The 24,273-nt window shown below is 35.7% G+C and overlaps 1 protein-coding gene across 1 annotated transcript in view; it reads right to left on the reverse strand.

The window, feature by feature from the left end:
- Positions 1–1,090: 1,090 nt before the first annotated feature.
- LOC128746045 (myosin-9-like) overlaps positions 1,091–24,273 on the reverse strand; it is a 28,953-nt gene continuing 5,770 nt past the window's right edge. Inside the window, exons 6-12 of the mRNA XM_053843095.1 lie at positions 12,694–12,886; positions 12,569–12,633; positions 12,301–12,501; positions 4,046–4,059; positions 1,638–1,749; positions 1,347–1,486; positions 1,091–1,286 (exon numbers count right to left, since the gene is read on the reverse strand). Coding sequence (XP_053699070.1) covers positions 1,091–1,286; positions 1,347–1,486; positions 1,638–1,749; positions 4,046–4,059; positions 12,301–12,501; positions 12,569–12,633; positions 12,694–12,886 — 921 coding nt within the window. The remainder of the gene's footprint in view (positions 1,287–1,346; positions 1,487–1,637; positions 1,750–4,045; positions 4,060–12,300; positions 12,502–12,568; positions 12,634–12,693; positions 12,887–24,273) is intronic.

Consider the following 24,273-nt stretch of genomic DNA (forward strand, 5'->3'; position numbering starts at 1 on the left):
CAGGGATCCTTCAATTGGATCACCCCTACGAAATGGTACTTTCTACGAAAAGATTTTCCGTGAAATGGCACATCCCGCGTAAGGTTTTTCGCGAAACTCTATATATGGTCTACCAAGAATTGGTGTTCCGCAAAATGGTTTGTAATGATGGCGAATATTTAAATGCTATCCGCTTTATTTTATCAGGCTAAGCAATGGGGGGAGTTGTTTTCTATTTTACTGTGAAGAAAATTTATATATTAAAACACCCATGAACTCCTCAGAAACTTGCAAAACACGAGATTGTGATAAAGGTTATCCGAGATTCAGGATTTATGTACAACACAGTTTAATTTGTGGCAATACGAAGTTTGTCGGGTCAGCTAGTATTTTATAAAATGATTTTTTAATATCCCATATGCTACTGCATTTGTTATTCAATACCTTAATAATACACTCAAGTCGCTTTTTACGCGAAGGATACGTTCCACGGAAATCAAAACCGCGTAAAAAAAAACGCGTAAATGCCAAAAACCGCGTAAATTCCGAAAACCGCGTAAAAATAGTCGCGTAAAAAACCGCGTAAAAAGCGACTTCAGTGTAGATCAATGACACTTGTCGCAGTGATGACCCAGCGAGCACCAAATCGTACATCAATAACCGAAAATTATCATAAATAACTCCTAACAAATTCGGAATCGTAACTAAAGCTTAATAAAGTCCGCCTAAGTTGATTTTCAGTCGTAAATAATGATAATAGCTGACATACATACGATATACAGCACAGACTCGTATAACAGTACGAAGCTGGTCGGGCTTAATCGGATATTATCGTATATAATTACTTATATAGATGATACTCGTACATATATGTATTCCTCATCGCCTCCAAAGTACCACGAATATGCCAATTTTGCGCATCAAATACGATTTATTAGCATGTATAAATGTACGTAATGCTGATTTTTAACTTTTTTGTACATATAAAAATGCCGTCTGGGAAGTCCATACAAAAAAAATTTGTACCAGTATCTTTTAATACAAATTATAATAAATAAAATTCTCCTAGACAAATAAATAGTTTATCAAAATATTAGCGCTCCGATTTCCTCTATCCAAGAGATTGAATATCGTCTGTAATACACTCACTTTCAATTTCGTAGTTGATTCTTCTGGTAATTTGTTCGATTTGGCTGTCGTCCTCTGGCAATGGTAAACGGTTTATTTGCTCCAAAATTTGACCTTTTAGCTCTGGGTTCGGATTATTTTTAGCGTCATTTCCTAACAATTCAGGACCACAATTGCTCCTATTCAATGAATTGATCAAATAGGTTGACGATCTTTTACCAAATAACAATCATACTCACATAACCTCCTTCATTTGTCGGTTTTTCTTTTGCAGCTGCTTAATTATATTTAGGATTTTTTGTCGAATGGTTCGACATTTCCGATTGTTTTGTTCGACTTCATTGATAATTTGCTCTCCGTTGCTGTCATTTCTCCGAGTCTCCGATCATCCAAGACTCCTTCAAATTGGTTGACTTCGTGGCAATCAACCTGCACACACGCACCCGTTTATGTAAATACAAAGTCTAATGAATCACTCTAAACCGCCCATAGTCATTACTTGTAGAGTGCCTCTAGAGTTGTTGACTTACCTCATCTTTACCCACGAAATTGCAACATTTTTCACATTGTTTTCTGAAGCTCTCCTTGCTAGCTTCCAAGCTGTGCATTAGTTGCGTGCGAATATCCAACAGTACATCGTCCCTTCCCAAGTAACAAATTTAATTTTAAGGTGCACTTTCCACTTTCCAAGGTTTCCAGCATTTACTCCTTAAAACCGATCATAAAACTTATAATTCAGCGAAACTGCGATAAAACAGCCATAAAAGGAAGTCCACACTAAACAAGGTTCTCAAGAATATTTCCAAAGATCCCTTTAAAACTTGTAATTTTTATTTATTTATTTATTTATTTTATTTATTTATTTCGTCAACCGATGTAGACTAGTATAATGCATATACAGTTTCTTATATAGAAGTCTTATAATTAGATGGTGATTAAAAAGTGTTCTTATTCCTTTGTTTCGTTATCTACGCGTTATGATTACGTATTGAATTAAAGTGATGTTTAAGTCTATGCCGAGACATTGTAAAGTCAATGGTTTCGCAGTATTGATTGTACGCTGCCATCATACGATTTAGTGAACCGAATTTTGCATAATTAGTACGATAATGGCTTATGGCAAATAAATTTCGATTACGAAGTTGCCGGGTAGGTGTATAAAAGTTCAGTTTTGATAAAAGTGTTGCTGAGTCAATACGGTGCGAAACGATATCGTTTACAAATGAGACCATTGCATAAATACGACGCTCTTTTAATGATTGTATATTTATAAGCATGCAGCGTGCTTCGTATGATGGAAGAGGAAATGCTGTCCAACCTAATTTACGAAGAGCATATAAGAGAAATTGTTTTTGTACTGATTCTATTCTTTCTTCGTGCGTGATTGAAAAAGGAGACCATGCAATGCTGCAGTATTCCAGTATTGACCTCACATAAGCAATATATAGTGTTTTGATGGTGTATGGATCTGAAAAATTATAGCTAAAGCGTTTAATAAAACCTTTTATCGATATCTATTTATAATGATTTCCAAGTGTTACTTGAAACTAAAAGAAAACCATCACAAGTGTTGATGATTTTATGGTTGTCTTCTCAAAGAACATTTGCAAGACACCATGCACTTTTCACAGCCTTAAATTTTTTAATTGACTGAGAACTATAAGAGAAAAAAGCATTCGCAGATATTGCTTTTCCAAAATGGATATAAATGAAAATTGAAAATAAAAATAGTAACAAAAGCAGTTGCTTTAAATGATAAATAAAGGATAAATTTTCCATGCCACGCTCAGTTTGTCGATGTTTTGTGACATGAAAGTTAGAAAATTTTACCGCGCCGGTTATTTTTGCTAGATTATTGAAAAATTTAATTAATAAAAAAAATTCAAAAATTTCATCAAAAGGTTGATACCTAGCAAATTTTTAACAAATTGCGACAAAAAGCCTTTAATATGTCCAAACATTTATTTGAAAAGATAAGATCACTAATGGTACCGCAAAACACCATATTTATAAACGCCCATATGCAATTGGCTACAATTTCAAAAGCAGTCTAAACAGCTCTGTTCGCCATTTTTTCAATGGTTTTATCTAAATCAACCAGAAAGCGGTTCTTAGACTAACATTTCTTGCACAAGACAAAGACATTGTTCCCAAGAGGGCGATAAGTTCATCTATACTTATTGCATTCTTGAAGAAAACAAGTTGCGCTTGAATAAGAATTGTTTGAATTACTTAAGGACACCAAGCTTTTTTGCAACCATTCTACTATAAACAAAGAAAACGTCAACGAAGTGTCGATGTTTGTGCTGGAGATTCATATACTTCTCCTTAGCTCGATATTTTTAAAGTACAGCAGTAATGTTGTTTGTCAATATAAATTGATTTTAAAAATTAAAACAGGACTGCACGACAGTTCCATGCGGAAAATTTATTTTGCGGAATTTTCTATACGCTTTATCGTTACCATCGCTTTTACAAAATATGCTTCAATTGCTTCAATCATTTCAAGCATTTTCCAAACAAAGACACCGACTAGTGATATAGAAGTCGTTTAGTATAAAAAATACGAACAACTCTAGGGGAAACCCGCTCCGCCTCCGGCAAAGCACAATCGAACTAAATTTATCTAATTACCTACAAATCTACTACTGATGCATCGTCACCGGCACCGTCATTCTCTAGCTCAGTTGCTCCTGACATTGTTTTGTGACTTCACTGATTGTTCATATGAAAGAGTTTTCAAAATATTGAGCAGATTTTTGATTAATTTTTGTTTAAAAGATCCAAATCTTTTTAATTTTCTCTTAGTTCAGACCATGGGCGTAGCGACGGGGGGGGGGGTTTGGGGGTACAAACCCCCCCTCCCAGGAGAAAATTTGTTAAACATTTTCAAGCTTGTAATTTCACAGCCAGCTGTTGTTTAAACTTACTTACTTACTTATGTGTCCATGTCTGCCGGTTCGGTAGAACAAAGGGATGAAATCAGAGATCTCCACTGCTGACGGTTATCCGCCATGGCTTTTATCTGTCGCCAGGACAGGTTCTCGTCTACAGCCCGGATGTCATTGGCTAGGCTGTGTTGCCATGAGCCTCTGGGTTTGCTTCTTCTACGCTGTCCTTGTGGATTCCAGTCCACTTCCACCTACGTTCACGAATTTCTGTGGCTATCGGCCGTTGATGACACCGACGATGGAGTTCCTCATTGGATATCCAGTTATCAGGCCACCTTGTTTAAATAAAGTACAGGAAAATATACAGGCTGATTGTACGATCCCCGTCGGCGTCGTGAACTTAGAGCCGGGGTGGTTCATGCTGTTTTAAGCTCCATTTAATTGTATCTTGGGTTACTCGTCGCCCATTTCCCTGGCGTTTCTGAAGTCGCAGTTTTTTACTCAAAAAATAAAAAATGTCGCTTTAGACCTGGAAAAACCATCTCGCACGTTGAGTCGCTCTGTGCCGGTGTCGGTGGGGTTGTTGTATAGAGCCGTTTTCTTTACGACGTGACTGATTCACTGTAGTTTACCGACTGTCGCCAAATGTACGTTGGTAATCTTCCCAAGCAGTATATGTTGCCCTTGATTCATGCACCTCCGCCACCCTTCGTTTTCAGCTTATACTTCGTCAAATATCCGCAAAGGCGCGTAAGTCCTCCGTGAGCATGGCCTATCGGTCTAATAGGGGGTTTGTACATTGTCAGGTTACCGTAGCGTTTGGCGAAGGCCAAAGTAGGCCCGTTGTCCTCCTTGAATTTGCGATCCCACATACACGAGCTCATCTACCACTTCTGGTTCGTCGCCGTCAACGATTACCGTCTGTTGGTCTTCGACGCGTTGATTTTAAGCCCAATCCTGCTAGGCTCCGCTTTCAGTTTAGTACAGATGGCCTTTGCCGTGGCAAAGTTTCTGTCACCTGCTTAGCCACCTGGCAAAGTCATCTGCTTAACCAAGAAGTTTGCTACATTTACTGAGAATCAAACCTCTCTTTTCGAAATCTGATCATCGGATCACCTTAAGAGCGATGTTGAGAATCATACAGGATAAGCTGTTCTTCAGCACCCTCGCTGCGTCTCGAAGAGACTCAGTTCTACGGACTTTATCAGCCTGGGAAGCCATAACTTTAACTCTATTATTTCAGTTTGATTTTTTGTCTGATGAGCAAAGCAAAGCCGTGGGATTAAACGTCCTTTCTAAGACTTGACCATTCTTTATCGAGAGACTTCGCTGCCGGCTATTAGAGTACAGGACAGTTACGGGGCTAGTGCAAAAATCCTACTGACTCTATCTAGCAGCACCGCCTAGCCAAGATTCGAACATACGACGACTGGCTTGTTAGACCAGCATCGTACCTCGAAACCAACTAAGCGGCATTTGTCTGATGAAGAATACACTCTAGTCGCTTTTTACGCGAAGGGTACGTCCCGCGTAAATTCCGAAAACCGCGTAAAAAAACCGCGTAAATTCCGAAAACCGCGTAAAATTAGTCGCGTAAAAAGCGACTTCAGTGTACTCAATTTCAACCAAAATAGTTTTTAACTGAAAATAATTCTCCATTTCCTGAATAAGCTGCTTACGGTTAGGCTATGTCAGATTTGTTCTTGTAAAACCCCCCAAGGAACTTTTCTGGCTACGCCCGTGGTTCAGGCACCCGTTTTGACAGATCAGTTGTTTACGCTAGAATGTTCCTTCTTAAGAGTATAATTACTCTTTCAAGATTACACGATTTTAAGAGATTTTTATGGCAGCATTGTTAAGATAAACCAATCTTGCAGAAGAATGTCATAAATTTTTGTCAAATCTATTGTTAAGTTTTCAGGAGCGTCGTTTTTAAGTATAAATCAAGTACCCCTTAAAACCGTTTATAAGGCGAATTACACTTATTGATAATATAGTTTTATGAGTGTTTCTTCAAGTCTCCTTGAGTCATACTTTACAAATGTTAATCAAACAAGATAAAATTCACTTGAGGAAAAACATCATAAAACCTGATACACTTGGCAATGCTCTGATAAAACTACTATAAGAAATACTACAGTATCTACTGGTTATGATGAGGTTCAATGTAGAATCTTTAAAGAATTTTGTGAAGAATTATCGCCGATTATTTCAGATATAATCAATTCCTCAATTCTTCAGTGCCGGATACCATCTGCATTAAAAATATCAAAAGTGGTTGCAATTCCAAAAGTACCGAACTCCAGCACGTTTTCGGAGTTCAGACCAATTTCAATTCCTAGTGTGGTAGACAAGATTTTGCAGAAAGTTGTCAATAAACAGCTGATGGATCACCTTGAGGGTAACGGCCTTCTCTCATCTCGGCAGTACGGTTTTCGACCGAAATCCAACACACAAACTGCTTTATTCGATGTCGTTTCTACCATTCAATCATTATATGACCGTAAGCAAAAGGTCGCGACCGTTTTCCTCGACCTAAGCAAGCACGGGTAGAAATCTAATCTCTAAAATGAGCAAAATGTCTCATGATTTCAAGTTTCTAGCTTATGTTTTATGAAAATACACCATGAATAATAATCACGATATCATAAACTTCTTGTAGTACAACACAACGCAAGATCATGAACTATTATTCATGATTCTAAGCTGCCTCATACCGTAGTTCAATCATGATTTGACAGCAATTCAAACTACATGATTTCATGATTTTATTCATGGTATCAGAATCAGATTTCTTTCCGTGAGGCATTTGACACCTGTGATCGAAAAATATTGCTACGCCGTTTAAATGAGCTTGGAGTGACAGGAAATAGCTGCAAGTGGTTTAGAAATTTCCTCAGTAATCGTAAACAATATCTTTGTGATAAAGGTATTAGTAGCTCTCAACATGTTATTGACTTTGGAGTCGTGCAAGGTAGTACCTTAGGTCCAACGTTGTTTAACTGCTATCAATTAATTCAATTATTTCAATTATTTATTAAGTCGACATCAACAGACTATAGTCCCAATGATGGATAAGTAGCTTAATCTAATAATAATCACAGTCAAGAAATTACAATTACAAACACTAACAATTTTCTTAGTCGTCATTTGTTGAAAAAAACATAGAGAAGTTACGACGGACCGTTTCACGTGACAACTTAAAATCAAAAGCGAATGCAACCCGATTGAAAACTCGCTGTATACCAGTCAATGAGCTGTTTCGTCCGTAGTTGGTGCGTTGAAAAGGTTGCATTGAGTTGTTCCGCAAATTTGATTGCCTGGTGTTTTCGTTAGGCAGCACGGATCGATTTCGTGATGATACGATGATATTTGTTGCCGTTTGCTTGCAGTCATTATTTTCTACCGCGTTCATCGACTGATACTCCGCAAGTTTTCGAGCAAAAGATTCAGAAGGTTTCATCGAGATTCATGCGCACTTGGTTTCGACGAACTGAAAATGAGTTACCTGTCACTTCTTTATTCAGATCCTTTAGTGTCTGTAGTGTCTCCAAATGTATTAATCGGCAACGACTTTCATAACTCGGGAACTGGAACGGATTTCGCCATGGTAGACATGTGATATGTTGGAACTTACTCTGCTTTCGCGCATTAAATCCTGTGTGGAAAATGCTATCGCGACTGAAATGGCTAACTTAGTAGATTCATTGACTGCTGAAAACTCTAATTCTACTTCTGGTGAAACCTATGCCAGCGTAACTAGCTCTGTAAGTGCAAAAGTGACAAGCAACAATAAACGCAAAGTAATGGATGTGGCCGCAGAGGAAGGTGGTATTTTGAGATCAGGCAAAAGACGTAGAATGGCTACTGTTAACAACTCAAATTCCGAAAACCTGAAAAAGGGAAATATGTCAGATACTTGTGACACGCCACTGAGTTCAATTAAATCACCTAAGGCTAGAAATGACGTCGTAAGCAGAATCGAGAAAACAGTTTTACTCAAACCAAAGAATTCCCAGCTGCTAGAGTTAACGAAAAAAGACATTAATGCAAATCTAGACCCGGTGAAGTATGAGGTGAAAAACGTCCAATATAGAAAAAATGGAGACGTAGCGATAGTATGCGGATCTACAATGGTTGCCCAAAAATTGTTGGATGCTTCTAAAAAGGTGTTGAGTGAAAATTATGTAGCTGAGATCCTAAAACCGTTGCTGCCAAGGATAAAGATTTAGGGGTCCCCAACGATATTATAAATGATGAAATCACTGAAAAAATTAAAATACAAAACACGCTTCCAGATACGGCCAGCTTAAATCTAGTAAGAGTGCAGGCCAACGCTAAGAATAACACCAAAGCTGTAACTATTGAAACTGATCCCTTGACTTTTAATCAGCTAATGAAATTTAAGCGCGTTAATATTGGTTGGGAACGGCATAAAATTTTTGAATATGTTGACGTTATGAGATGCTTTCAATGCTCACAATATGGCCACAAAGCGGTGAATTGTAGCAATGCTGTGTGCTGTCCGAAATGTGCTGAAGGACATCCTGTTGGTGAATGTAAAGCAGAAACCGAGAAATGTATTAATTGTCACACTCTAAATGAGCAGCAGAAACTACCCCTTAGCGATCACCTAGACGTTAATCATGCATGTTGGAGTACAAAATGCCCACTGTATCTAAAATACCTGAAGAAATCGAAGGTTAAAATAGATTACACCATATAGCAATTAGTGAAAACTTCACCTTGGAATGATGCTTGCCTAGGACCAGTAGCTCAGTACGACGAAGATGGCCAACCACTCAAGGCTTCGTTGGCACAATCGAATCTAGCAGTCGAGATACTTTCCGCAGTTCCGGCGACCTCCGTTCCTTTAACTTGTGACAACGTGGGATTATCTGTTCTGTCAGGTAAATATACAATGGGTATATGTCCGGCCGAAGCTATCGTAGGTACTACACACACTCAAAAAGACCTTCTTCCACACGAACCTCACAGATTTGTGATCAGAGGGGAACCCTCCGATAACACGACACCGCCGATCACCAAACCGGTTCTCAATCGCATCGAGAAATCAATTGCGGTATACTACCAAAATGTAAGGGGACTTCGGACAAAGATTGACAATTTGTTTTTTGCTGCTTCGGATGTGGAGTACGACATCATTGTTTTCACCGAAACATGGCTGAATGATGAAAAAAATTCTGCACAATTATTTGGTGCCAATTACACAGTATACCGGAACGATCGCGATCCCATAGCTACTGGGAAAAAGAGAGGAGGTGGTGTACTCATCGCAGTTTCTTCCAAGATTAGTTCCTCTATGTCTACGTCTCTAGTTAGCGACAATATCGAACAGCTCTGGGTGAACGTCCATGGACCAGGCAACACCGTTGCCGTTGGTGTAGTATATATAGCCCCTGAGCTTGCATCTGAGGCTGGTTTGATTGACAAACATATCGAATCTGCCCTCAGCATAACTGAATCGCTGCGGCCGTGTGACTGTCACTTACTCTTTGGAGACTATAATCAACCCAACTTGGTGTGGGCAAACTCTTCAACTGGCTTTCTGTATCCCGATCCGTCGAAATCAAGATTTTCCCATCCAAGCTCCGCTCTCGTTGATGGAATGGCTACTTTGAATATGAAACAAATCAACAATGTTAAAAACAGTAGAGACCGTATTCTGGATCTTATTTTCGTCACTAGTGAATTTGTTTCGAGATGCACCGTGTCTGAGGCAGTCGAGCCTCTCCTTCAGACTGACATGTTCCATCCAGCCCTTGTTACTAGCTTGCAATGCAATATTTCAGAGAACTACTTTAACGTCACTGACAACAGTAAGTTTGACTTTTACAAAACCGATTTTGCTGAGCTTGAACGCGCTATTGCGAGTCTCAATTGGTCTCGATTATTAGATAGCGATATCGATAGTGCCGTAGAAACATTTACCTCGCAGCTATCACGTTTTTTTCATCGCTTTGTTCCTATTCTACGCCCTCGGAGAAAACCGCCTTGGTCGAATCATCAACTTCGGGAACTAAAACGGATACGAGCAGCCGCGTTGAGAAGATACATTAATCATCGCAACCCGTTTACAAAGTGTGAATTTAATATCGCTAGTACCAATTACCGGACATTGAGTCGCTATCTTTATTCAAGATACGTCCAGCGAAAGGAAGCTATTCTGAAGCGCAATCCAAAAAGGTTTTGGAATTATATGAATGAGAAACGTAAAACAGGTGGGCTCCCGACAACTATGTTTCTTAATACTAAAGCAGCTGACAATTGTGAGGACATATGCAATCTGTTTGCTGACCATTTTTCTAATGTGTTTAAAGCTGATTCTGCAAGTGAGCAATTCATGAACTTGGCATTGAGATCTGTACCTAGCGACGCTATTGACGTCAGAGCTATTAGCTTTACTGTCGTAGACGTGCTATCTGCCATTCGAAAACTAAAATCTTCTGTAGCGGTTGGACCTGACGGTATCCCCTCGATTGTACTAAAAAGATGTGCGGACTCTATTGCAATTCCGTTGACTATAATTTTTAACGCATCGTTAGCCCAGGCAAAGTTCCCCGAGAATTGGAAGCAATCTGTAATGTTTCCCGTACATAAAAAAGGAGACAGACGTGACATCACTAACTACCGTGGGATCACCTCGTTGTGTGCCGTATCCAAACTTTTAGAAATTTTAGTAGGAGACGTACTTTTTGCCGCAGCCAAATCATACATATCGCCTGCTCAGCATGGATTCTTCAAAGGGAGATCAATAGAAACAAATCTTGTTGAATTCTCATCGCTCTGCATCAATGCTATTGAAGATGGATACCAGATAGATACAATTTACACTGACCTTAAAGCAGCTTTCGACCATGTTGATCATCAACTACTGTTGGCTAAAATCAATCGCTTGGGTGCCTCGTCACATTTCGTAGGTTGGTTGAGATCCTACTTAGTAAACCGTAAATTAAATATCCAACTTGGTTCATGTCAGTCGTACTGCTTTACAAACAAATCTGGAGTACCACAAGGAAGTAACCTGGGGCCATTACTATTCTCGATCTTCTTTAATGATATCTGTTTGCTAATACCGGATGCTTGTAGACTTGCGTATGCTGATGATCTGAAGATTTTTACTATCGTGAAATCAATTGCAGAATGCAGCGAATTACAACGGCTAGTGAAACTGTTTGAGGATTGGTGCGGCTGGAATCAACTGGAAATTAGTGTATAGAAATGTTGTATAATATCCTTCACGCGCAAAAAATCGACTATTGATTGGGTTTATGAAATCGGCGGATGCCCCCTCCATAGAGTTAAAGTGGTGAAAGACCTTGGAGTTTTGCTAGATTCGCAGTTCTCGTTCAGAGATCATTACTCGAGTATCATTGCCAAAGCCAACAGAAATTTAGGTTTTATATCCAGAGCTGCCAGTGATTTCCGAGATCCCTATTGCATGCGATCATTATTTTATGCCCTTGTTCGCTCGGTTTTAGAAACAGCTTCAGTAGTATGGAGTCCTTACACAAACTACTGGGTAACTAGGATTGAAGCTGTCCAAAAACGTTTTATAAAGTTCGCTTTGAGGCTGCTTCCATGGAGTAATCCGACACACCTACCGCCGTACGAAGATCGCTGTCGTCTGATTGGAATGGAAAACTTACAGCATCGTCGAAACTCAGCCAGGGCCATGTTCGCAGCTAAGCTATTGCTCGGAAATGTTAATTCTCCGCAACTTCTAGAGAAGATCAATTTAAATGTGCCATCAGTATTCCTGAGATCTAGAGAATTTTTGAGGTTGAACTTCAGACGAACGGACTACGGAAAAAATGACCCGGTTTATGCTATTTGCAGTGAATTCAACAAAGTGTACCATACATTCGACTTTTCTCAATCTGCTGCTACTTTTAAGAAAAGACTGAAGAACTTAAATCTGTCCACTAGGTAGTATGTATTTGTAATTAGTTGTAAGAGTTATTCATGTAGACAAAATAGTCAGATGGATTAATAAACAAATAATAATACTAATAATAATAATAATAATAATAATAATAATAATAATAATAATAATAATAATAATAATAATAATATAATAATAATAATAATAATAATAATAATAATAATAATAATAATAATAATAATAATAATAATAATAATAATAATAATAATAATATAATAATAATAATAATAATAATAATAATAATAATAATAATAATAATAATAATAATAATAATAATAATAATAATAATAACAAAGGTAAAAAATGAATAAGGTTGATTTGCTATTCTATTATTACTTGGATTCGCTTGGTATCCGCCAGCCCAGGGAGTTCAACGCGGAGGCTTACTACCTCCGCTTGTAAAGCTTCCGGTGGATCGGCCAGCGCTGCCGCTTCCTTTGGCAATTCAACGGCACCTTGAGCTTTGAGGCTGGCAACAAAAGCGTCTTTTTCGGCGAACTCCCGAGACATAATCCTGAGCTGCGTTTGTAGTTGTTCCTGTCAAAAAAAATACATGGAAAAATACATAAAAGTCTTGATTTGTTAGAAACTCATAGTTTCTTACAATTTTTAGCTTTCTTTTCTGGTTACTTTGCTCTAGGTGGGTTTTCTCCTCTTGAAATTTCGTTTCTGAAACGAAAAGTGTAAAGAAAATATCCACTCGGCCCAATACCGTTGAAGTTTCTATACCTTTTTCAGCCAACTTTTCCTGCAGCTCAAAGTGTTTCGTTTCTTCCTCTTCCCGCGCGGTTTCGACATCGATTAATTTTTGCTTTAGTTTTTCCAGAGTGTGACTCTTTGTTAACTCGCCGCATTTCTGACACAGCTCATTTCGCAGGTTTATGATGGTTTTGTCCAGATCCTCATTCTCATCTTTGTTCAGCTAATAAAGCACGAAAATACGAATAAAAAAAAGAAAGATAAATTATTTGTAAGAGAACAGATCAAATGACTAGAGAAAAAGATAAAATCTGATTTAATCCATCTAGTGGTGAAAGGAAGCTTTGTTATAAGGTCTTACTTGCTATTTAAGATAGAAACCGACACATCTTCGGAACATAATTCATCTATTGGTTAACGTTGCGTAGGGCGTTGTTTTACATAAAATTTTTGGAAATTGATTAAGTTTACACAATTTGAACACAATAGGAGCACTTATAAATTTTGATAGATCCTTTTTCCATAAAATTGCGGAGTCAGTTGTTATTAATGTGAGTAAGTGCAAGTAAAAGTAAGTTATAAGGGGAAATACTATTCTTTAACATATGCATTGCGTAGTAAAGGTCTAGTTTATAGGTTTTTGAGCTATGCATAATTTCCTGTAATGCCATTCTATTTGATTCACATCAATCAAGTTTTCTTGAATAAATTTCATCAATTTGTATTAACCTTCGGTTAGTCACGCAATGGAATTTGTACAACACGTGTAAGTTTTTGAATGCCATATTGTTATAAAGTTACAAGTCGTTGTTTAACTAACGTACATTCTTCAATAAACTTGTTATGAGCAAAATGTCATAACTATTCAATGCATTAATGCTTCAAATTGTTAGGAAAATAGAACAGCATAAACCGACCTCACAGAAATGAAGCAAGCAGCATGTGAGGTGTACCGCAATTGACTCTAACCGGAATTTTCTCTCGTTTCTTTATATGGAAAATGCTGTTTTTCTGTAGCAAAACTATCAGCAAATGTAAAATGTATCCGTCTGTTGGTAGTCAAGTAATTCGGAGTCGAGTCAAAATTAGAGTATATTTTATAATCAAAATTCTACGGTTCCTGAACAAGCAAACATAGAGGTATACTATATTTAGCTAAGTTGTGTATTTTAACTATTTGTACAACTTTGTAATACTTGTAAAAGTCATACAACAATTCCAAAAAGAACTTAAATAGAAAAACTGATTTTATAAATTCACATACAATAAAGTTTTTTTTCTATCTTTGCTGAATAGATAGAAGGTTGCTGTCTTCAGCAAAATTTCTTGTAATAATATGCTCGAAAACTTTGCAGAACTCGTCAATGTGTTATATGGAAACTGAAGAAAATTTTTTTTTTTTATTTCACTTTAAGGGGGAATAATCAAAATTTAAATTCTACCAGACGATAGAGCTTTCAATTTCCAGAAACTCTTCCAAAAGTTCGATAAATCTAAAACCAAGTTTTCCCAGTCAAAACGACATTAGAGCACGTTTTTCGGTTTTGGGCTATTGTGCGCGCGAGTAACCGTGTTACAAAAGTTGGCGCGAGTGTTCGAGGGTTAATGTCTTTTGACCGGCAAAACCAATTCTTATGAAATGCAGATTTGCAGATACATTCGCAGTGTCAAAACCTTTCGTTTGATACTAAAATAATTGAAACTTGATAAATTGTCTCAGTTAAAATTATTATAAATTATTGTTAATTTTGATGTGTTGTACACGATTGTTCATAGCTTTCAAATTAAACGTCCAATCAAAAAACAAATCAATAGTGATCAATTAGGCTTTATAGCCTTTTAAATGCGACTAATAGCACAAAAATCGGTTCAGCCATCTCTGAGAAACAGGCGATAATTATTACCTTGTCAAAACAGGTTTTTTAAGGTTAACTTTTAAACTACAGCCCGGACTCGATTTTCCGGGTGACAGTTTTTATTTTCAGCCCGGATAATCGAATCACCCGGATAATCGAATCATCATTTTTGGTACAAAATTTTTTTAGGCATGTTAAGTTTTTTTACTTTTAGGTATCAGAAATGTTTTATTTACTATTGATCTATCTTCCCAAAAGTCAGAAAAGTCCTTTCTTACGATTTTTTCCACTGATAATTTTTTTTGGTACCAGATTATTTTTTGTATGTTATGTTTTTACCTTTGTTATACTATATAACAAAGGTTTAGAAATTGGTCGAAAAACACGAAATTGATCCAAGGCCCGGAGGGCCGAGTCACATATACCAATCGATAGGGTTCGACGAACTGAGCAATGTCTGTGTGTGTGTATGTATGTGTGTATGTGTGTATGTGTGTATGTGTGTTCGCTCCGAATTTTCTATCGCCTGTTACTCGGAGATGGCTGAACCGATTCGATCGCTATTACTTTTGTTTGAAAGGTATTATTGCCTAGTATATCACTATTTAATTGTTTCGTGGTCTGACTTTTCGTTTGAAAGTTATAGGCAAAAATGTGAAAACTACGTGACACGGTTTTCTCCGGAACCACGCAACCAATTTTAACAATCTTAGTACCAAACGAAAGCTCTTACTATTACTGAACATTTTGCTAAGCTTTATTGAAAACGGACAAGCAGTTTAAAAGTTAGCCTTGAAAAACCTGTTTTGATTAGGTACAAATGAACGCCTGTTTTTCAGAGATGGTCAAACCGATTTACACGCTATTAGTTTCATTTGGCAGGTAATATAGCCGGATAGATCACTATTGAATGGTTTTTTGATTGGACGTTTAATTTGAAAGTTATGAGCAATCGAATACACCACACCAAAATTAACAATAATTTATGATTTTAACCAAGATAATTTACCTAATTTCAATTATTTTAATATCAAACGAGAGGTTTTCACACTACGAATATATATGCAAAATTTCATAAGAGTTGGTTTTACCGGTCAAAAGATATTAACCCTCGAACACTCGCGCCCACTTTTATAACACGGTTACTTGCGCGCATAAGAGCCCAAAACCAAAGAAAACGTGCGCACTAGAGTTTTGACTAAGAAAACTTAGTTTTAAGTTTATTAAACCTTTGGAAGAGTTTCCTAAAATTGAAAGCTCTGTCGTCTTTGACTTTGTCTTTGTTTGACGTCGTCTTTTGATTAATCCCTAAAGTGAAATAAAAACTACAAGGTATACAGCCCTAAGGGTTGTACGAAAGGGTGACGTAGGACTATATCAGATCATCAGATCAAAGACTAATGTAAACTGCATTTCTGGCATATGTATGTTTATAAAAATCTGTGAGTGCCATTGCTTAAGTGAATGTTTAAAAGAGAAGAGCGAAATATTCCGATTCAATTCTTCGTTGAATGCAATGGTGGCTTTGAAAATACGTGGACGGGGGTTCATAAGTACAACGCCTGCAACCTTTGAGACATAGAAATTTTTTTTAAACATCACTTGTGTGCATCATAAAGGTTGATATGGTAATGAATGACCAATTTCTGTTTTATTTGTATGAGAGTCCTTATCCTCCTACACAGGGGTGAGGGCCCAGCTAGCACCAACTCGTATATCAATGTACGAAAACTATCGTAAATATCCCCTAACAAACTCGAAATCGTAACTAAACCTGGACAAAGTGGGATCAAGTTGATTTTTTGTCGTATATAATGATAATGACTGACATACATACGATTTCGGGACAAAATCGTAGAGTAGTACGGAGCGACTCGCGCTTAATCGGATATTATCGTATATAAATACTTATATAGTCGTAACGCTCAAAATTACTCGTAATCACGTATATCGCCTCCAAAATAGTACGGATATGCCAATTTTGCGCATGTAACACGATTTATTTAGCATGTATATCTGTACGTAATGCTGATTTTTACCTTTTTTATACACATGAAAATGCTAGCTGGGGGGTTTCAAACCATCATAAAATAAATAAATTCAAAATAAATTCATGCCTCCAAAAATCCCCACATGCTAAATTTGGAGCCATTTGCTTGATTAGTTTTCGAGTTATGAAGAAATTTGTATTTCATTTGTATGGGATCTCCCCTTCTTAAAGAAAGCAAAGGTTCTAATCTACCATAGAAAAAATACCCCTGGTAAAAGACGGATGGGTCTCATTATACCATAGAAAACATTCCTGCCTTCTAAAACCCCCACATGCCAAATTTGGTTCCATTTGCTTGATTAGTTCTAGAGTTATGAGTAAATTTGTATTTAATTTGTACAGAAGCCCCTCCTCTTAGAAGGAGAAGAGGTCTCAGTACAACGTAGAAAAAAATCGTGCCTTTTGAAACCCCCATATGCCAAATTTGGTTCCATTTGCTTGATTAGTTTTCGAGTATTGAGGAAATTTGTGTTTCATTTGTATAAGAGCCCCCCCTCTCAGGCCCCCTTTAAAATTGCTCTCTCACCCCTCTATAAAATTGCTGGTCATTTTATCTATCCAACGATATATAAATTCTTCAGTTCCGTTCAGTAGTTTAGTAGTTATTAGCATTTGAAATCTTTCATTCAAACGTTACACTTCTATTTTCGTTTTCACAAAGTGCTACCCAGTCCCAGTATAGTAAACAAAGACGTAGTCCTACGTCAAAAAATTATTTTCCTTTAGTTTCAATATAACACATTGATGTGTTCTGCAAACTTTTAGAGCATATTATTGCAAGAAATTTTGCTAAAGACAGTAACCTTCTATCTCTTCAGTAAAGATAGAAAAATCTTATTTATTGTATATGAATTTGTAAAGTCAGTTTTTCTATTCTAACTCTTTTTGTAATTGTTGTATGACTTTTCCATGTATTACAAAGTTGTACAAATAATAAAAATACATAACTTTGCTGAATTTATTATACCTCTAAGTTTGCTTGTTTAGGAACTGTAGAACTTGGATTGTGAAAAATACCCTGATTTTGACCCCGAATTACTCGACTACCAACAGACGGATACATCTTAAACATTTTACATTTGCTGGTAGTTTTGCTGCATACAGACACCATTTTTCCATATGAAGAAACGAGAGAAAATTCCAGTTGGGTCAATTGCGGTATACCTCACATGCTGCTTGCTTCATTTCTGTGATGTCAGTTTATGCTGATCTATTTTTCCAACAATTTAAAGTATTAGTGCATTAAATAATTCTGATATTTTGCTCATAACAAGTTTACTGAAGAATATACGTTAGTATATACGTAATACACGATTTGTAACTTTATAACAATATGGCATTCAAAAACACATGTTGTACAAAATACAACAGCGTGAGTAACCGAAAGTTGATAAAAATTGATGAAATTTATTCAAGAAAACTTTATTGTTGTGAATCAAATAGAATGGCATTACAGGAAATTATGCATAATTCAAAAACTTATAAACTAGACCTTTACTACTCAATGTGTACGTTAAAGAATAATATTTCATCTTACAACTTACTTTTACTTGCACTTACCCTCATTATTAACAACTTACTCAGCAATTTCATGAGAAAAGGAACTATCAAAATTTATAAGTGCTTGTATTTGGTTCAAATTTTGTAAACTTATTCAATTTCCAAAAATTTCATGTAAGCCAAACGTGTCGATTTCTATCTCAAATAGCAAGTAAGATCGTATAACAAAGGTTCCTTTCACCACTAGGTGGATTAAATCAGGTTTTTTAATATTTAGGTATTATAAACGTTTTGCCTTTCTACTACATTTATAAATATATAGTATAAAGGTATAGAAATCACTTGGAAAACCGGAAATGTAAAGAAGGTCCTGTGGGCCGAATGTCATATACCATTCGACTCAGTTTCGAAAACTGAGCATTTTCTGTGTGTGTGTGTGTGTGTGTGTGTGTGTGTGTGTGTGTGTGTGTGTGTGTGTGTGTGTGTGTGTGTGTGTGTGTGTGTGTGTGTGTGTGTGTGTGTGTGTGTGTGTGTGTGTGTGTGTGTGTGTGTGTGTGTGTGTGTGTGTGTGTGTGTGTGTGTGTGTGTGTGTGTGTGTGTGTGTGTGTGTGTGTGTGTGTGTGTGTGTGTGTGTGTGTGTGTGTGTGTGTGTGTGTGTGTGTGTGTGTGTGTGTGTGTGTGTGTGTGTGTGTGTGTGTGTGTGTGTGTGTGTGTGTGTGTGTGTGTGTGTGTGTGTGTGTGTGTGTGTGTGTGTGTGTGTGTGTGTTTGTGTGTGTGTGTTTGTGTGTGTGTGTTTGTGTGTGTGTGTGTGTTTGTGTGTGTGTGTGTGTTTGTGTGTGTGTGTGTGTTTGTGTGTGTGTGTGTGTGTGTGTGTGTGTGTGTTTGTGTGTGTATGGAACGCTTTCAATCTCACTCACTTTTCTCGGAGATGGCTGGACCGATTTTAGTGTTCTTAGTGTCAAATGAAAGGTCTAGGTGTCCCATAGGTCGCTTTTGAATTTCATTCTGATCGGACTTTTAGTTAAAAAGTTATGTATAAAAATACGAAAAATTTGGGACTTCATTATCTCATAGGTTCCTTAACCGATTTGAACAAAATTGATTGCATTTGAAAGAAGAGCCTTGCAAACCCTTAACTTCGAAATTTCATGACGATTGGACTTGTAGTTTGAAAGTTACATAAAGAAATGTGAAAAAATAGTATTTAAAACATATTTTTGTAACATATAAGCATTAATTCAATGAAAAACATCACACATTTTATTATTATTTGAAAACTGTTGCTGAGATCTATCAAACGAAACCGAGTTATTTAAAATCGGACGGTTCATTCAAAAGTTATTCAAACTTTAACACTTAAGCACCGTATATTAAACCATTAAAACGTGTGAAATCAAAACAAAACATATCAATCAAATGTTGATTGTATTCAATGTGTGTGATGTATGTGAGTATATATGTGTGTATGTATGTATGTATGTATGTATGTATGTATGTATGTATGTATGTATGTATGTATGTATGTATGTATGTATGTATGTATGTATGGATGTATGTATGTATGTGTGTGTATGTGATGACAATTTGCATTTTTTAAATTTGCATTGAAATTCAAGAAAAGTGAGAAACATGTCAATTGTCTGAAGTTTTTGAAGCCTCTTCGTGGAATACGAACTCTGAAACTAAAGAAAACGAAAAAACTTTTACCGACTAAATTCCACTATTTGATATTTATTCGCAACAGATACGCTTTGAAACAAGACACTGATGAAGCCTGCACGTCGTAGGCGAACTACATATCTGTTGCAAATAAATATTAAATAATGGGATTCAATCGAAAAGTTTTTTTCTTTCCTTTGATTTCAGATTTCAATTGTCATTTTCTTCACTTGCTGTTATTCACAATTGTACAAGAAAAGCAAAAAGTGAAGAAAAGAAGTGAATTTAAGCATGTAGGCATAGTGGTATATAGGATTAAAAATACTAGTGAGTTTATTTTTCCAAATAAATTTATACAAATTTCAAACAAATTTTACGCAACTTTAGCTGCTCTTTTCAATCAGTAGATACTAGAGCTTAGAAATGTTATATGAAAAATAGGAAGTAAACGTTGCACGATAGTAATTTTGTAAGATTTGTTTTCGTTAATGACATTTTAAAGGACAGATGTCTTATGTCATGTATCATGTTTTAATAAATAAATCAAAACTGACAAGCACTGGACATCATATCGATCATATTTCCCATTCTCAAGCATGTTTATGGCGCAGCTATTGCCCTATTTTTCGACCTCATCTTGTTTTCCTAACCCTCTAACATTGTAAAAACGATGCGATCAAGGTAATCAAGACTATCTTTTCATGAAAGTACATTCAAAAGAAGCTTAAGTTTTGATTTTCATGCAAAAATAATGATCTGAAGGAGCGCCAGCTAAGAAAAAGTTCAATTTCTCTTTTTCATATCTAATGCTCTATTCAGTTATTTTTTCTAATTCAGATATATTGCAAAATTGAAGCCAAGCAAACTAATAGTAAAATTTTGAAATTAATCATTTTATTGTCGATATCCTTTTTCTTCAAAAGCGAAGTATAATAATAATTTTTCTGAACTCTTGTTTTTTTTTTCAAAAATGCTAACTTTTGAACGCATGGTATTAATATCAAAATATCAAAAAATCTGCTATGAACACATATTTCATATTGTCAATTCAAAACAAGTTTCGTATGTGGCTCTGAAGCCCGAAAGTTAAGGCCGACCGATTATAAAACTAAATAAGGTGTTCATCAAGTAACATAAATGACGCTTACAAGTATTTACGCACCCAAGGAAAGAAAATATAAATATTTTACGCAATACGTTGTGAATTTTACTGGCAAATAAGGATTTCGAGGAATACGGAACGGATATGTAAAAATATAGTCAAGTTAATTATAGATGTTCCTGAGAAGATAAATAATGATTATTGTGGCAGTAGAAAGGCTAGGTCACGCCGCTAGGTGGATTAATTCGGGGTTTTGCCTTTCTACTATATAAATATATAGTATATTGCCTTTCTACTATATAAATATATAGTATAAAGGTATAGAAATCACTTGGAAAACCGGAAATGGAAAGAAGGTCCTGTGGGCCGAATGTCATATACCATTCGACTCAGTTTCGAAAACTGAGCATTTTCTGTGTGTGTGTGTATGTATGTGTGTGTGTGTGTGTGTGTGTGTGTATGTGACGCTTTTAATCTCACTCACTTTTCTCGGAGATGGATGGACCGATTTTAATGTTCTTAGTGTCAAATGAAAGGTCTAGGTGTCCCATTGGTCGCTATTGAATTTCATACTGATCGGACTTTTAGTTCAAAAGTTATGTATAAAAATATGAAAAATATGGGACTTCATTATCTCATAGGTCCCTTAACCGATTTGAACAAAATTGATTGCATATGAAAGAGGAGCCTTGCAAACCCTTAACTTCCAAATTTTATGACGATTGGGCTTGTAGTTTGAAAGTTACATAAAGAAATGTGAAAAAATAGTATTTAAAACATATTTTTGTAACATATAAGCATTAATTCAATGAAAAACATCACACATTTTATTATTATTTGAAAATTACTACTGAGATCTATCAAACGAAACCGAGTTATTTAAAATCGGACAGTTCATTCAAAAGTTATTTAAACTTTAACACTTAAGCACCGTATATTAAACCGTTAAAACGTGTGAATTCAAAACAAATGTTGATTGTATTCAATGTGTGTGATGTATGTGTGTATGTATGTATGTATGTATGTATGTATGTATGTATGTATGTATGTATGTATGTATGTATGTATGTATGTATGTATGTATGTATGTATGTATGTATGTATGTATGTATGTATGTATGTATGTATGTATGTATGTATGTATGTATGTATGTATGTATGTATGTATGTATGTATGTATGTATGTATGTATGTATGTATGTATGTATGTATGTATGTATGTATGTATGTATGTATGTATGTATGTATGTATGTATGTATGTATGTATGTATGTATGTATGTATGTATGTATGTATGTATGTATGTATATATGTATGTATGTATATATGTATGTATGTATGTATGTATGTATGTGTGTGTATGTGATCCCAAGCAACAATGTGAGTTTGATTGTACTCTTCTGGTGGTTTTCATGACCAATTTTGGTCTTGAATGTCATCATAAGAGTGTAATAAAACTCAAATTGTTACTTGGGATGACAATTTGCAATTTTTAAATTTGCATTGAAATTCAAGAAAAGATGTTTCTCACTTTTCTGAATCAATTGTCTGAAATTTTTGAAGCCTCTTAGTGGAATACGAAATTTGAAATTAAAGAAAAGAAAAAACTTTTACCGACTAAATCCCACTATTTAATATTTATTCGCAACAGATACGTATACGGTTTGAAATAAGACGCTGTTGAAGCCTGCACGTCGTAGGCGAACTACGTATCTGTTGCAAATAAATATTAAATAATGGGATTCAAGCGAAAAGCTTTTTCTTTTCTTTGATTTCAGATTTCAATTGTCATTTTGTTCACTTGCTGTTACTCACAATTGTACATGAAAAGCAAACAGCGAAGAAAAGCAGTTAATTTAAGCATGAAGGTATAGTGGTGTACAGGATTAAAAATGAGTTGATTTTTCCAAATAAATTTATACAAATTTCAAACAAATTTTGCGCATCAATATAGGCTCTTTTCAATCAATAGATACTAGAGCTTAGAAATGTTATATGAAAAATAGGAAGTAAACGTTGCGCGGTAGTAATTTTGTAAGATTTGTTTTTGTTAATGACATTTTAAAGGACAGATGTCTTATGTCATGTATCATGTTTCAACAAATAAATCAAAAATGACAAGCACTGAAAATCATATCGATCATATTTCCCATTCTCAAGCATGTTTAAGGCGCAGCTTTTGCAACCCTCTTGTTTTCCTAACCCTCCAACATTGTAAAAACGATGCGATCAAGCTAATGACTATCTTTTCATGAAAGTACATTCAAAAAAAGCATAAGTTTTGATTTTCATGCAAAAATAATTATCTGAAGGAGCGCCAGCTTAGAAAAAGTTCAATTTCTCTTTTTCATATCTAATGCTCTATTCAGTTATTTTTTCTAATTCAGATATACTGCAAAATTGAAGCCAACCAAACTAATAGTAAAATTTTGAGATTAATCATTTTGTTGTTGATATTCTTTGTCTTCAAAGGCGAAGTATAATAATAATTTTTCTGAACTCTTGTTTTTCAAAGATGCTAACTTTTGAACACATGGTATTAATTAATTATCAAAAAATCTGTTCTGAACACATATTTCATATTGTCAATTCAAAACAAGTTTCGTATGTGGCTCTGAAGCCCGAAAGTTTAGGCCGACCGATTATAAAACTAAATAAGGTGTTACAAGTATTTACGCACACAAGGAAAGAAAATTTAATTATTCTACGCAATACGTTGTGAATTTTACTGGCAAATAAGGATTTTGAGGAATACGGAACGGATATTTAAAAATATAGTCAAGTTAATTATACATAGATGTTCCTGAGAAATTAAATGATGATTATTGTGACAGTAGAAAGGCACGCCGCTAGGTGGATAAATTCGGGTTTTTTATTATTGATCAATCTCCCCTAAAGTCATAAAATTCCTTTTTTGCAATTTTTTTATTGATGATTACGATGATGATGATGATAGTAATGGTGATGATGATGATGATTTTTAAGTAAAAAAATTGATTCCATCATCGCAGGATATATTTTTGTTTTGTTCGCCGATAAAAGAAATATAAGAAAGGAATTTTGTAGCTTTAGGGAGGTGTATCAATACTTGTCAAGTTGGAATCATCATGTAGCATGAAAACTATAACATTAAGGTTTAAAAAAAATTATTGGAAAAAAATAATTTTTTTTTTCACCCGGATAATCGAGTCTAAAAACCCGGATAATCGAATCCCCGGATAATCGAATTCCCGGTTAATCGAATCCCCGAATAATCGAGTCCGGCCTGTACTTGTTTGTTCTCAAAAAACCTTCCTGACAATTTTTATGATAGCAAGAGCTTTCATTGGGTACTAAGATCATTGAAATCGGTTGTGTGGTTCCGGAGAAAATCGTGTCAGGAAGTTTTCACATTTTTACTCATCTATACATATAAAGAAGGATTTCTGTCTGTCTGTCTGTCT

The sequence above is a fragment of the Sabethes cyaneus genome, chromosome 1, assembly GCF_943734655.1.
Source record: "Sabethes cyaneus chromosome 1, idSabCyanKW18_F2, whole genome shotgun sequence".
NCBI lineage: Eukaryota > Metazoa > Arthropoda > Insecta > Diptera > Culicidae > Sabethes > Sabethes cyaneus.